The sequence below is a fragment of the Somniosus microcephalus genome, chromosome 13 (genome assembly GCF_052327205.1).
Source record: "Somniosus microcephalus isolate GS21.2 chromosome 13, FLI_Smic_1.0, whole genome shotgun sequence".
NCBI classification, from domain to species: domain Eukaryota; kingdom Metazoa; phylum Chordata; class Chondrichthyes; order Squaliformes; family Somniosidae; genus Somniosus; species Somniosus microcephalus.
In genome coordinates, this window is record NC_140999.1 from 40,081,750 (window position 1) to 40,094,686 (window position 12,937).

Below are 12,937 nucleotides of genomic sequence, written 5' to 3' on the forward strand. Positions count from 1 at the left end.
TTATTTCATAGAGAGATAGTGATTAGAATAAGATTAAAATAACATGCAAACCTTTTGAGATTTCCTGTAATACATTTTACAAATGAAACTACTCCCCGCAGCAGAGAGCTGGCAGTGTTCCAAAGGAAGAGAAAGGGAAACAGGAGATGTGTGGGTGGGGTGGGGTGAAGGAAGATCACCCTGAGACACCCCTACATAACTAGCAGACAGCTTGAGAGCAGCAATGCTGGAGGACTGGGAGAAGATTCTCCCCTCACCCTTGAGGAAGGTGCATTGTGCTGGGAGCTTCCAGGAAAGGCAAGCACAAAGGATGCCTTAAAAATAGGGAGCCCTGTCCTTGAAAAAGCAGAACACACATAGAAAACGTAAAGATGAAACAGCGAGGACAATTCTATCTACATACCTATCCAATTAGATATTTCAGTAAATAGAGGGTATAGTCAATCCAAAAGCTGTTTATAAAAAATCAGAATACAGGGAACAAGCAGGAAATGTAGTTACAGAAGACAGCTCCAGTTGAAGAGCTGCCACTGGCACAGGCACAATGGGCTGAATGGCATCCTTTGCTGAAATTTCTATGATTCTAGATCCAGAGACTCAAGTCTCCTTGAGCTAATTGCCTTTGTTTATTTTGAGCAAAACCCTTAAAAGTTTCTTGTTCCTACCAGTGCTGCAGTTCGTTTCATGTGCTGATTACAATTTTGTTAAAGAAAAAGAAATTCTCCCTGAATTCCCTATTTAATTTAGTTTCCTTATCTTGAAATCGGTCCTCTGGCTCTCAAATTCTGTAGACAACGTCTGTTTCAAGTCTCCCCCTATGCTGCTCTTTATATTCTAGAGTCCTGTTTGGAAAGTCTAACCTGGCCGCTTTAAGTTTCACTGCCATGCGAGACAAAAAGTTAGGTTAGGTGGGGGGGTGGGGGCAGGCACCAGACCACCAGCACCAGACCACCAGCACACCAACACCCCAGCACCAGACCATCAACACCAGACCACCAGCACACCAACACCCCAGCACCAGACCACCAGCACCAGCACCCCAGCACCAGACCACCAGCCCACCAACACCCCAGCACCAGACCACCAGCCCACCAACACCCCAGCACCAGACCACCAGCACCAGCCCACCAACACCCCAGCACCAGACCACCAACACCAGACCACCAACACCCCAGCACCTGCCCTTTCAAGTGCGCTGTGGAGTGACAGCACATGGCTTGCTCAGCCAACCCGTGTTAGAATTATTGAGCTTTGCTTTTGTGTTTAACTTCTTATTTCAACACTGGAACAAATAAATATCCTTGAGGCTCTGGCTAGTCATATGTTTGCAAGATGACTGCTACGATCATTAAAATGTATTATTCTCTCTCTCTCTTGCAAACTGCAACAATGTCCTCATTATCCAAGCTTTCTGACTTTGTTAGTGCATCCATAAAGCCTTGTTCTAAAGTTTAAATCCATGTTACTATTAATCTGCATTTATCTCAAATTGTTGATAATATATCGTGCTGTCCTGATTTAGGATTTATCCAGCAATCAGGCAACAGTGCTAAAAACAGCCTTTCCAAACCTCCAGGCCCACAAATTAAAACAGCATAACCTCAAGTAATACAAGTACAAATTAACTGAGCTGCATATGCTCACAGGCTGGATTGTGAAGGCCCCAGCTTTACTCATTATCGTTACTTTACTGTTTCTTTTGTTTATCAAGAGCTCAGTTGTGTCGGACCTTCCCTTCTAAGTCTTTTATTTTATCTTTTCATATCATTGTTTGGTTGCTATAGTTATAAAGAAAGAGAAAACTTGCATTTATACCGCACCTGTCACTATCTCAGGACGTCCCAAAGCACTTTACAGCCAATAAAGTACTTTTGAAGTGTATACACTGTTGTAATGTAGGAAACGCAGCAGCCAATTTGCGCACAGCAAGGTCCCACAGACAACAATGTGATCCTCTGTTTTAGTGGTGACCACATAATCTATTTTAGTGATGTTGATTGATGGATAAATATTGACCAGGACACAAAATCAAAGCACAAGGTGCCAACACTCGCACAAGAAGTTTCAGGAACACTCGTCTAAGTGGAAGTTTTTTTTATTTCTTAGGACATCTGCGCTCTTAAACTCTATGTTGGCCCACCCAGGGAGTGCCAACTATCCCAAGGCACTGGACCACCATGTAGGCCTCAGCAGCAGCAGTGGCACTAATCTGCTATCTATTAAATATGGAGTCATATTGTCAGTTCCTTCCTTTTTCTCCCACCAGTTTTTTCTTCTTCATTGAAGGTACTGATTCTTTGCTGGGGTATTGTTCCAGAGGCACCGGAAGCCCTATGCTGACCATTATATACATACTAGCTGGGGAGCCCCGCGTTGCGAGGGCAATTTTGGGGCGCGAGGGCAATTTTGGGGCGTTTGGTCTCCCTGCCCCTGTGTGTCCCCCCTCTCCCTGTCATGTCCTCTCCCTGTCCTATCCCTCCCTCCCCTCCCCTCTCTCCCTCCCTCCCCTGTCTCCCTCTCCCCCCCACCACTCCCCCACTCCCCTCTGTCCCTCTCTCCGGCCCCTCCCCCTGCCTAGCGAGCCCCGCGTTGCGAGGGCAATTTTGGGGCGCGAGGGCAATTTTGGGGCGTTTGGTCTCCCTGCCCCTGTGTGTCCCCCCTCTCCCTGTCATGTCCTCTCCCTGTCCTATCCCGCCCTCCCCTCTCTCCCTCCCCTCCCGTCTCCCTCTCCCCCACTCCCCCGCTCCCCTCTGTCCCTCTCTCCGGCCCCTCCCCCTGCCTAGCGCCTGAGGTCCGGTGCCGTTGCTGAGGTCCCCCGCGTATCGCGCGGCTGATGGACGGCCGCTGCGGGCGGGCGGGCAGCGCATGCGCGGTGAGTGTGGGCGGCGCATGCGCGGTGAGTGCGGGCGGCGCATGCGCGGTCAGTGCGAGCGGCCCGCGGGAGCCGGCAAGGCCGTTAGCGAGCGGGAAACTTCGGGCGGCGCGCCCGCGCTCCGTCCGCGACACCTGAGAGGGGGAAGTAGAGAGAGACAGAGAGGGAAGAGGAGAAGGAGAGAGAGGGAAGAGGAGAGAGGGAAGAGGAGAAGGAGAGAGAGGGAAGAGGAGAAGGAGAGAGAGAGAGAGGGAAGAAAGAGAGAGAGAGAGAGAGAGAAATTTTTTCAGCTTCAGGCCCCGAGTCCCCCCTGCGCGAGGGTGAGGGGGGGGGGGGGGGTTGCTAAACACAATATAAAACTCAAATAAATTGTTAATTAATTGCCTAACACATAATTGAAATATTTACCGTAGTTCCCTAACACACAGAAAGTGTGGGGGAAAAAATCGTGGAAAATCAAGATGGCGGCCACTCACCTCGGTTCAGAAGGATCAGGCCTGCCCACACACGCACCGATTGGTCGACCGGTCAGGTCACCGAAGCGTAGGATTGGTCAATCGTCGAGTCACTCGACACTCAACTGTAGGAAGACCTCGATGTCACACGGTCGCTAATGAGCGGAACGCTGAACGTTTTTGGGATACCGCGGGCGGGATTTTTGTCCGGCCGAAACGTAAATACGCCTATGACCGGTCCGGAATCGCAAGCTTTCTTTTGAGGTGACGCGCGCGTCGGTACGCTCTAACTTCCAAACGTATAGAGACCAGGCGGACAGACAGGCAGACAGACAGAAGAGCCGCTTTATATATATAGATATGAGCCTAGATAGTGAATGCTGGCAGGCTATTTGATTGTGGGGACATCACTAATGGACCCAACCCAGCCTCTCTTGACACACACACAAACATTTTTCTTCAAGGGTCATTGGTAGTGTTCTGGAGCTGATTTGACCCACCCGAACTCGGGGACATTGAGACCAATTGTAGTATATTCAGTTAAGGAGTGTCTGAGTATTTGGTTAAGACGTGTCCGAGAATTCGTTTAATAACATAAGTAGTAAGAGCAGGAGTAGGCCATACAGCCCCTCGAGCCTGCTCTGCCATTCAATAAGATCATGGCTGATCATCGACCTCAACTCCACTTTCCCGCCCGATCTCCATATCCCTTGATTCCCCAAGAGTCCAAAAATCAATCTATCTCAGCCTTGAATATACTCAATGATTCAGCATCCACAGCCCTCTGGGGCAGAGAACTTCAAAGATTCACAACCCTCTGAGTGAAGAAATTCCTCCTCATCTCAGTCTTAAACGGCCTACCCCTTATCCTGAGACTATGCCCCTAGTTCCAGACACTCCAGCCAGGGGAAACAACCTCTCAGCATCTACCCTGTCAATCCCCTTCAGAATCTTGTATGTTTCAATGAGATCACCTCTCATTCTTCTAAACTCCAGAGAGTATAGGTCCATTCTAGACAATCACTCATCATAGGACAGCCCTCTCATCCCAGGAATCAATCTAGTGAACCTTCATTGCACCGCCTCCAAGGCAAGTATATCCTTCCTTAGATAAGGAGACCAAAACTGTGCACAGTACTCCAGGTCTGGTCTCACCAAGGCCCTGTACAATTGTTGCAAGACTTCCTTACTCTTCTACTCCAACCCCCTTGCAATAAAGGCCAACATGCCATTTGCCTTCCTTATTGCTTGCTGCACCTGCATGCTGGCTTTCTGTGTTTCTTGCACGAGGACACCCAAATCTCTCTGAACACCAACATTTGAAAGTTTCTCACCATTTAAAAAATATTCTGTTTTTCTATTCTTCCTACCAAAGTGAATAACCTCACATTTCCCTACATTATACTCCATCTGCCACCTTACTGCCCACTCGCTTAGTCTATCTATGGCAGACTCTTTGGCCGGAATTTTGCCAGCGCTCAGGGGGCGGGTTTAGAGGCGGGACATCCGGCAAAATCACAAAGATTGACAGCGGGTTTCTGACCTGCTGTCAACCTGCCTCCAAACAATCTTCCCAGGTGTCGGGTCCCTGATTTGCACAGGGACCCGACACCTAGCAGCGGGAAGAGGATTATAGGCATTTAACTGCTTGTTAACAGGCAGTTAAGAGGCTTTTTGCAATTTTGACAGGTCTACTGCGGGCTTCCCGACATCCAGGTAAGTGTGGCGTGCTGTGAGTCTACTGTAATGTTTCTGCATTGATGACAGCTGCAGAAGTGGTGTGAAGGATCCAATGGTACACTGGTGAGTTTCAGAGGTAAGAAAATGTTAGGAAAATCATTTTTAATGCATTTACATTTTTCTGTAGGTGACAAGTTTTGGATTGTGTGCGTAGTCCCACCTCATTGGGATAACCTTTCACCAGTGACAGATCGCTTCTGTAATCTCACCTGCAGCTGCCATCTGTTCTAGCCTATGGAGGGAGTCACTGGGGAGCCTGGGTGCAAGGGCCTGCCTTTGCACCTCAATGCTGTCAAACACTGAAAAATCAGCTGTAAAAAATATTGTGCATGGCCCCTTTAAGAAAACCGGCAGATGACGCATCATCAACTGATATCATCTGACACTGGCTTCCTCTTAATTGGCTAGCAAGCCCGCAGGGCGGGCTTAACAAGGCCAATTGACGCAAAATCGCATCTGATGTCGTTGGGGGCAGGACTGGAACCCGGAAGGCAGCTGTCCCACCCCCAAGCCGCATCGATAGGAAAAATCACGGCCTTTGTGTTCTCCTCACAGCTTACTGTCCCACCTAGCTTTGTATCATCAGCAAACTTGGATACATTACACTCGGTCCCTTCATCTAGGTCATTAATATAGATTGTAAATAGCTGAGGCCCCAACACTGATCCTTGTGGCACCCCACTAGTTACAGCCTGCCAACCTGAAAAAAATCCGTTTATCCCTACTCTCTGGTCTGTTTTCTGTCCGTTAACCAATCCTCTATCTATGCTACTATATTGCCCCCAACCCCATGAGCCCTAATCTTGTATAATAATCTTTTATGTGGCACATTATTGAATGCCTTTTGTAAATTTAAATATATACCATCCACTGGTTCCCCTTTATCTACCCTGCTAGTTACATCCTCAAAAAACTCTTAATAAATTTGTCAAACACGATTTCCCTTTCATAAAACCATGTTGACTCTGCCTAATTATGTTATGATTTTCTAAGTGCCCTGATACCACTTCCTTAACAATGGATTCCAGCATTTTCCTGACGACTGATGTCAGGCTAACTGGCCTGTAGTTCCCTGTTTTCTCTCTCTCTCCTTTCTTGAATAGCGGTGTTACATTTGCGACCTTCCAATCCGCTGGGACCATTCCAGAATCTAGGGAATTTTGGAAGATCAAACCAATGCATCCACTATCTCTTCAGCCACCTCTTTTAGAACCCGAGGGTGTAGGCCATCGGGTCCAGGGGATTTATCGGCTTTTAGTCCCATTAGTTTCTCTAGTACTTTTTCTCTACTTATATTAATTACGTTAAGTTCCTCACCCTCATTAGACCCTTGGTTCCCTACCATTTTTGGTATTCTTTTTCTGTCTTCTACTGTGAAGACAGATACAAAATATTTGTTTAACGTTTCTGCCATTTCCTTATTCCCCATAATAATTTATCCTGTCTCAGCTTCTAAGGGACCAACGTTTACTTTTGCTACTCTTCCTTTTTACATACTTATAGAAACTCTTACAATCTGCTTTATATTTCTTGCTAGTTTTCTCTCATTCTATTTTTTCCCTCTATCAATTTTTTGGTCAACCTTTGCTGGTTTCTGAAACTCTCCCAATCCTCAGGCTTACTATTATTCTTTGCAACATTATAAGCTTCTTCTTTCAATCTAATGCTATCCTTAACTTCTTTAGTTAGCCACGGTTGGATCACTTTTCCGTGAAGTTTTTGTTTCTCAATGGAATGTATTTTTGTTGAGAATTATGAAATATTTCTTTAAATGCTAGCCACTGCTTATCCAATCTACCTTAGCCAACTCGCCCCTCGTACCTATGTAATTAGCTTTAAGTGTAAGACTCTCGTTTCGGACTTAGGCAAGTCACTCTCAAAACTAATGTAAAATTCTATCATATTATGATCACTGCCCCAGAGGATCCTTTACTATGAGATTGCTAATTAACCCTGTCTCATTACACAATACAAGATCTAAAATAGCCTGTTCCCTGGTTGGTTCAATGACATATTGTTCTAGGAAACTGTCCCGAAAGCATTCCGTGAACTCGTCCTCCAGACTACCTTTGCCACTTTGAGGCGTGTTTGCGTTTTCAGTTAAGGAGTGTCTGACTTTCAATTATTATGCACAGTAGTTTCAGTGCTGCTGAAGGCTGGCTCCTGGAGATCATTTTGCTGCCTTGTCTCAGGCAGCTGGTGATGATCTTGAGTCAAATGTCCTGAAGTAATAAATATCAACAGCGCAGTGACAGAAATAATATAACAGCCATTGTACATAAATTGTGACCTGCTCCCCGTACGCTGTTTGTGTTCTTATGAAAATGATGACAAATGCCCTTAAATGCCCAATCTCAAGGACATAAACAGGATTTTTGGAATAAACTTTTGTAGCAGTAAGCATTAAAACAGTGCTGGTAGACAAATAGATAGAGAGGGGGACATACAGATTGATTGACGTTTTGGACATGCACCTTCACTGACCTGTAATGAAGGTCCCACACAAAAATTTGCTTTGTTTCTCATTCAGGGGTTAACTCACCTGCCGTGTATTTCCTGAATTCTCTCTTTTTGTTGTAGTCTGATTATCAAGGTGAAGAATGCTAATGCTGCGGAATGGAACACTTTTCATTTCAGGCACCCAGTGTCAGCATTAAGCACTAATACAATAGCAAAATACTGGAAATCTGAAATAACAACAGAAAATGCTGGAATCACTCAGCAGGTCAGGCAGCATCCATGGAGAGAGAAGCCGATTTAGAGAAATCTGTTTCTCTCTCCACAGATGCTGCCTGACCGGCTGAGTGTTTCCAGCATTTTCTGTTGTTATTTCAGCATGAAGCACTCCCAGATCACATACTGCATAAGTTAGAAACAAAGTAAAGTACCCTACACTCAGTGGACCGGCTGCTGCACAGTGTGAGGGCGAACACTGCTAATGAAGCCAGTTACTTACATCAATATTGTCAATGTCGAGTATCTTGGATCGGAACTGAAGGTTCATGGCCTTGGCCTGTTGGATGGGCTGCGCCAGCTGGCTGTAAGTCTGTTTGTGAGATAAAGAAACACAAAACTTTAGTGTTAAATACCAACCTGTTTAACTTTCTGATGAGGCCAAGTAGCCTGGAATACCTTGTAGGCCAGTGTCTTTGACCTATATGGACATAGGTTTGAACTCTACTCAAGGTTCGCACAACAGCCTGCGGCCCTGGCGATAGATTTGGTGAGGTATATTCTTTTTATTCTGTGCTCAGCTAAGTGAAATATGCTAGTGTACTATTTCAGGTATCAGTATCAAATATTCCCAGGTCAGGTGCAGCACAGGTTAGATACAGAGTAAAGCTCCCTCTATACTGCCCCATCAAGCATTCACAGTTCAGGTATAATGCAGGTTAGATACAGAGTAAAGCTTCCTCTTTCGAGTCCCATCAATATGCGTCAGCTCCAGTTTCAAAAGTATCCTCTCCTTTACTTCTCTCGATTCCTCGCATCTACCAACAAGACGACACTAATGTCTGATATTCAAAACATGCACAGAACTGCTGCACCCAGCCAAATTCCTCAGACCATTGCCTGCACCATCCACCCTCAATGTCCCTCACTACCTTGCACTGTGCAGCACGAGACGTCTGTTTATTTTCTTACTCAATCAGGAGGAAAACGGAGCCCATAAATGGCAGAGTGGATGGATTCAGTCACACCCCAAGCATTATCAGTGGTTAGTTGCGTTATTCAAAGGATTGTTGATTTATTGTTGCTGTTGAACAAAAATTAAATTATTCCACAGCCCATTAGGTAGGGAAAATGACAAAACACTTTTGGAATAGATAGCATGCCACTCAATTGATGCAGCAGCATCCTGTGATACAATGACATGGTCTCACCATCACATTCCACTTATAACTCTGATACACAGACTGACTTGATAAAGCTCCCTATTTCTGGCAAGTTTAAAGGTGAACATTAGTATAGCTGCTCTGAACCCAGCTTCACCCTCCATTGACCAGATGCAGACTGAGGTCAGCTCACACAGGGCTTGTAGGGACCAGGGAGTCAGGCGTGAAGGAGTACCAGATCAGCAGAGTCAGACAGAAGAGGTCGGCAGATCGGGAGAATCATTGGGCAGGAGCCGGGTGAAAAGGAGCCTGTAATTCAGGGTTTGGATGGAGGCTCAACAGCAGATTGGTTGGAGGAAGGGAATGGGATGAGCCGAAACATAAGGAATGGGGTAGGAGCAATGTTCCCTCTAAACTGTGTGACCGCGCAGTAATGGGAAAGGACCCGCGCAGGCCGCTCGCCAGCTTTTACATTGTAAATACCGCAGATATTCAGAAATTTAAAGGGACCGCGCATTAAAAGAAACCGACCGCGCAGAACAAAGCGCAGCTTATAGGGAAGATTGGGTAGGAGGTCGTGGCAGGTAGGGAAAAATTCTTGACCTTTCACTGCTAAATTGAAATTCCAGGTGTTCAACAAATCCATCCATTTTCTCAGGAAACCTGATAATTAGATGTGTTTCTGGAAAGGATTCAAAAGATAGAGAGAGAAAATGGGGAGGAGGGGTCTAGGAATATGGTCAGACAGAGATTTGGTAAGGCTGAGGGATGTAGGTAGGGTTGGGCGATATGGTGAAATGCCAGGGAGGTGAGGCTGGTCTACGAAAAAGGGACAGCCTAGTTGGGCCTGATAACATTGCCAGTTTCTAAACATTCATTGTTCTATCTTACTGCTACTGCAACAAATCCAGATTTTATTGTCTGCCTTTCGGGTGAGATGTCAAACCAAGGCCCCATGTATTTGTTCAGGTGGACGTAAAAGATCCTATAACATTGTTTAAAGAATGGCAGTGTGGTTCTCCCCAAGTCCTAGCCAGCAGTCCCTCCCTCAAACACCAAAACAGATTACTTGGTTATTTATACATTTGCTGTTTGAGACCTTACTGTACGCAAACTGGCTGCTCATTTAGCTACATAAATAACAGTGACTGCACCTCAAATGTAATTCATTGGCTATAACGAACTTTGGGGTGTCCTAAGAATGTGATATAAATGCAAGTTCTTTCTTTTCTGTTTTTTTGCACTATGTTAAACTGCTCGCCAGATATTACTAGACTCCATTTGCTCAGGTTCCCTGAATAATCCAAACAATCACAAGGGACCATCAGAGACAACTGCTGCAACCCAGGACAATTAATTACCAGGCTGCGTGTGCATTCGCCACAGAGTTCCAGTGCTGAGTAACAGCAAATGAGCTGGAGAAAGTAAATTACTTCTAAACATTTCCTCCTACTGTACTCGTTACCAAATCCCATCCTGCAGTCCCAATACACAGTGATGTGTGATCTTAAATGTCAAAATTCCCCGAGACTGACTTGCTATCAAGAGGTAATCACAAACTCTCCTACATCAGACTGATTCTTGCAAACACAGAACAATTCCTCTCTCTGCAGGGAACAGAAACATGTACCTTATTAGCAAAGATGATTCACAATTGACAAGCTCATTATGCGAACAACTGTATTTCAGATCTTGCTTTCACACAAACTGCATCCAGTCAGTGATGTGCAGAAGCTACCAACCCAACCGCCAACTATATTAAGAGAAAATCTCCACAAATATTCCAATTATAAATATCAGGAGGCTGGCATTTTTTGAATTCCTCTTTGCAACTCTCCCCTCCTGAAGGTGTTGACTCTTGCTGGGGCACGGATCTACAGGTGCCTCTGGTACTTTGCCCAAGTGCATACCGGCAGGACATTCAGACATCACAGCCAAGCCTAATCCTGTCCTCATACAATGTCCACACAAGCTCACTTTCCAGCAGGAGTCACTGGATAGTGATCATGGGGATGAAGGAATTGCTGGCTGATCTTTCCCACTCACTGAAGTCAAGGAGCAGCCCTTCGGCTGTCTCGGCTGAGATTAGCTAAATCAGCCCAGTCCAGAGATAAAATCACAAAACTGTCCTGGTCTGTATGGCTGAACAACTCACTGGATAAACACAAAGGGGTCGATTTTCGTTCAGATGCGGGGAATTGGCGGTTTCCCCGAATTTAGTGATTCTGACACGATTGTAAATGGGTCTGTGAGATTGATGCAAATTTAACACAATTGACAATTGATTTCCAGCGTGTGGGAAGCCTTGGCAATTGAGTATTTCCAGTCAGAAAGTCGCAGAAAGTCTCTGGCAGGTTTTGTCTCTAGGGTCGCTGCGAGTGTGGAGCGAATGGAGGAGTCCATAGCGAACATGAGCAGTGCCTTTGTGGTGTCATTGGCGCATGAACGCATCACCACGGAAAGGATGGCAACCTCCGTGGAAAGGATGGCTACAGTAGAGGAGAGGATGGCTACGGCCATGGAGAAGCTTAGTCGCCAGAGTGTTGAAAACATGGTGAGTTTCAGAATAGACTGACATCTCTGGAGGAGCGATGGTCAACTATTGAACAGAGAAACCAGACCTTCATGGCAGTTCCTCTGAGTAGGACTGCCATTGTAGAAACGGGTCCCCATGGCCCCCCTGATGTGCAGCAAGCTGCTCTCAAGCCACTTGCAGGCACTGAGGGGGACCTGACCCATGAGAGGGAGGTTGGTGGCAGACCTCAAGGAAGTGGGGGCTCCTCTCCAAGCACTCACACTTCCATGCCACTGCAGAGCCCTCGGTCAGAGCCCCGCCGGAGTCCACACCCAATGGAGATAGAGGTCTCAACCCCTGCACAGCCGCAGGAGCAGCAGACTGCTGGCGAGCCCTCACAGGCTCGCCATCCCAGAGCACGCCCGCCAAAAGTATTGAGACAGGAGCAGCAGGAAAGTGAGCTAAGGGCCTCCACATCTGCTGAAGCCACAGGGGAACCACTACGTAGGAGCACGCGTAAGAGGAAAATAAAGCACTAATAGTCACAAGGGTAGTCACTTGGGTGAAATGTGTTTATTTTAAAAATGCCATCAGTTGGTTATTGTAAATAAAATTTCTGATGGCAACTTCTGCAGTTGTGGCGCGTGTCATTTCGTGAATGGGGCTGAAGGTCCTCTAATGCCAAGAGGGGAACGAAAAAAAGGCCTCATGCTTCTGGCAGGTGCCTCAGTTGAGGAAGCGCTGAGTGAGGGTGGCGAGAGGGGTCTCGCAGGAGGTCACACTGGAGAAGTGTGTGAGGCTCCAAACTTCCACAGCTGTGGTTATGCCTTCTAAATGTTCCCCCAGGCCTGAGACAACAAAGTCCTGCCACCTGCAAATGATGACTGATCAAATATCCTCTTTAATGTTGGACCGGCAGCTAATAGTCAGCAAGCCAATAGTGTTCACGCCAGGTTTCACAGGCGTCATCCCCACCAGGCGCGTTTTGCGTGGGAAAAGGGTTAAACAGGCAAGGGCCTGTTAAAATGGGATTATAAAGGTCAGTCGGTGCTGCTCAAGGGTCCTAAAGACCAGTCCTGCCTGTTGCAGGCGGGACTGATTCGGGTCAATCAGACACACCTAGGTTAAAATGGCGTGGAGGCGGGAACCAGGCGCCGGGGGGGGGGGGGGGGGGGGGGGTCGCGGCCCGTAGGTTTTGCGATTTTAACCCCCCGCACGCCTAAAAGCCCGCCTCACGGCCCAATGAAAATCGAGGCCAAAGAGTCATCGGGGGGATCTCTTATGCTCTTGTATATATAAAAAAATTTGCAACGAGAGAGATTTGGTTAACTAAAATACATACTGCTTCGTAACACCAATCCTTCAGAACTTCTAGTTCGCCTCTCATCATAGCCTGCAAGACAAAACAGATTTCCAGTCAAAATCTCTTTCCATTTACTCCAAGGATTTCTCAATGAGCAAAATAAACACAACCCAATCCCACTAACATTTGAACTGTAAGGGAATCGCTTTCTTAATG

General features: G+C 46.5%; 1 protein-coding gene across 3 annotated transcripts in view; it reads right to left on the reverse strand.

Annotated features, from left to right (window-relative positions):
* The window catches only part of timm44 (translocase of inner mitochondrial membrane 44 homolog (yeast)), a 91,840-nt gene that overhangs the window by 18,557 nt on the left and 60,346 nt on the right, over positions 1-12,937 (reverse strand). For all 3 annotated transcript variants that reach the window (XR_015080554.1, XR_015080555.1, XM_086004789.1), the window contains exons 10-11: positions 12,761-12,811; positions 8,024-8,113 (exon numbers count right to left, since the gene is read on the reverse strand). Coding sequence is in view for 1 of the 3 variants with exons in the window: in XM_086004789.1 (XP_085860915.1) it covers positions 8,024-8,113; positions 12,761-12,811 (141 nt within the window). In the remaining 2 variants the exon portion in view is untranslated. The remainder of the gene's footprint in view (positions 1-8,023; positions 8,114-12,760; positions 12,812-12,937) is intronic.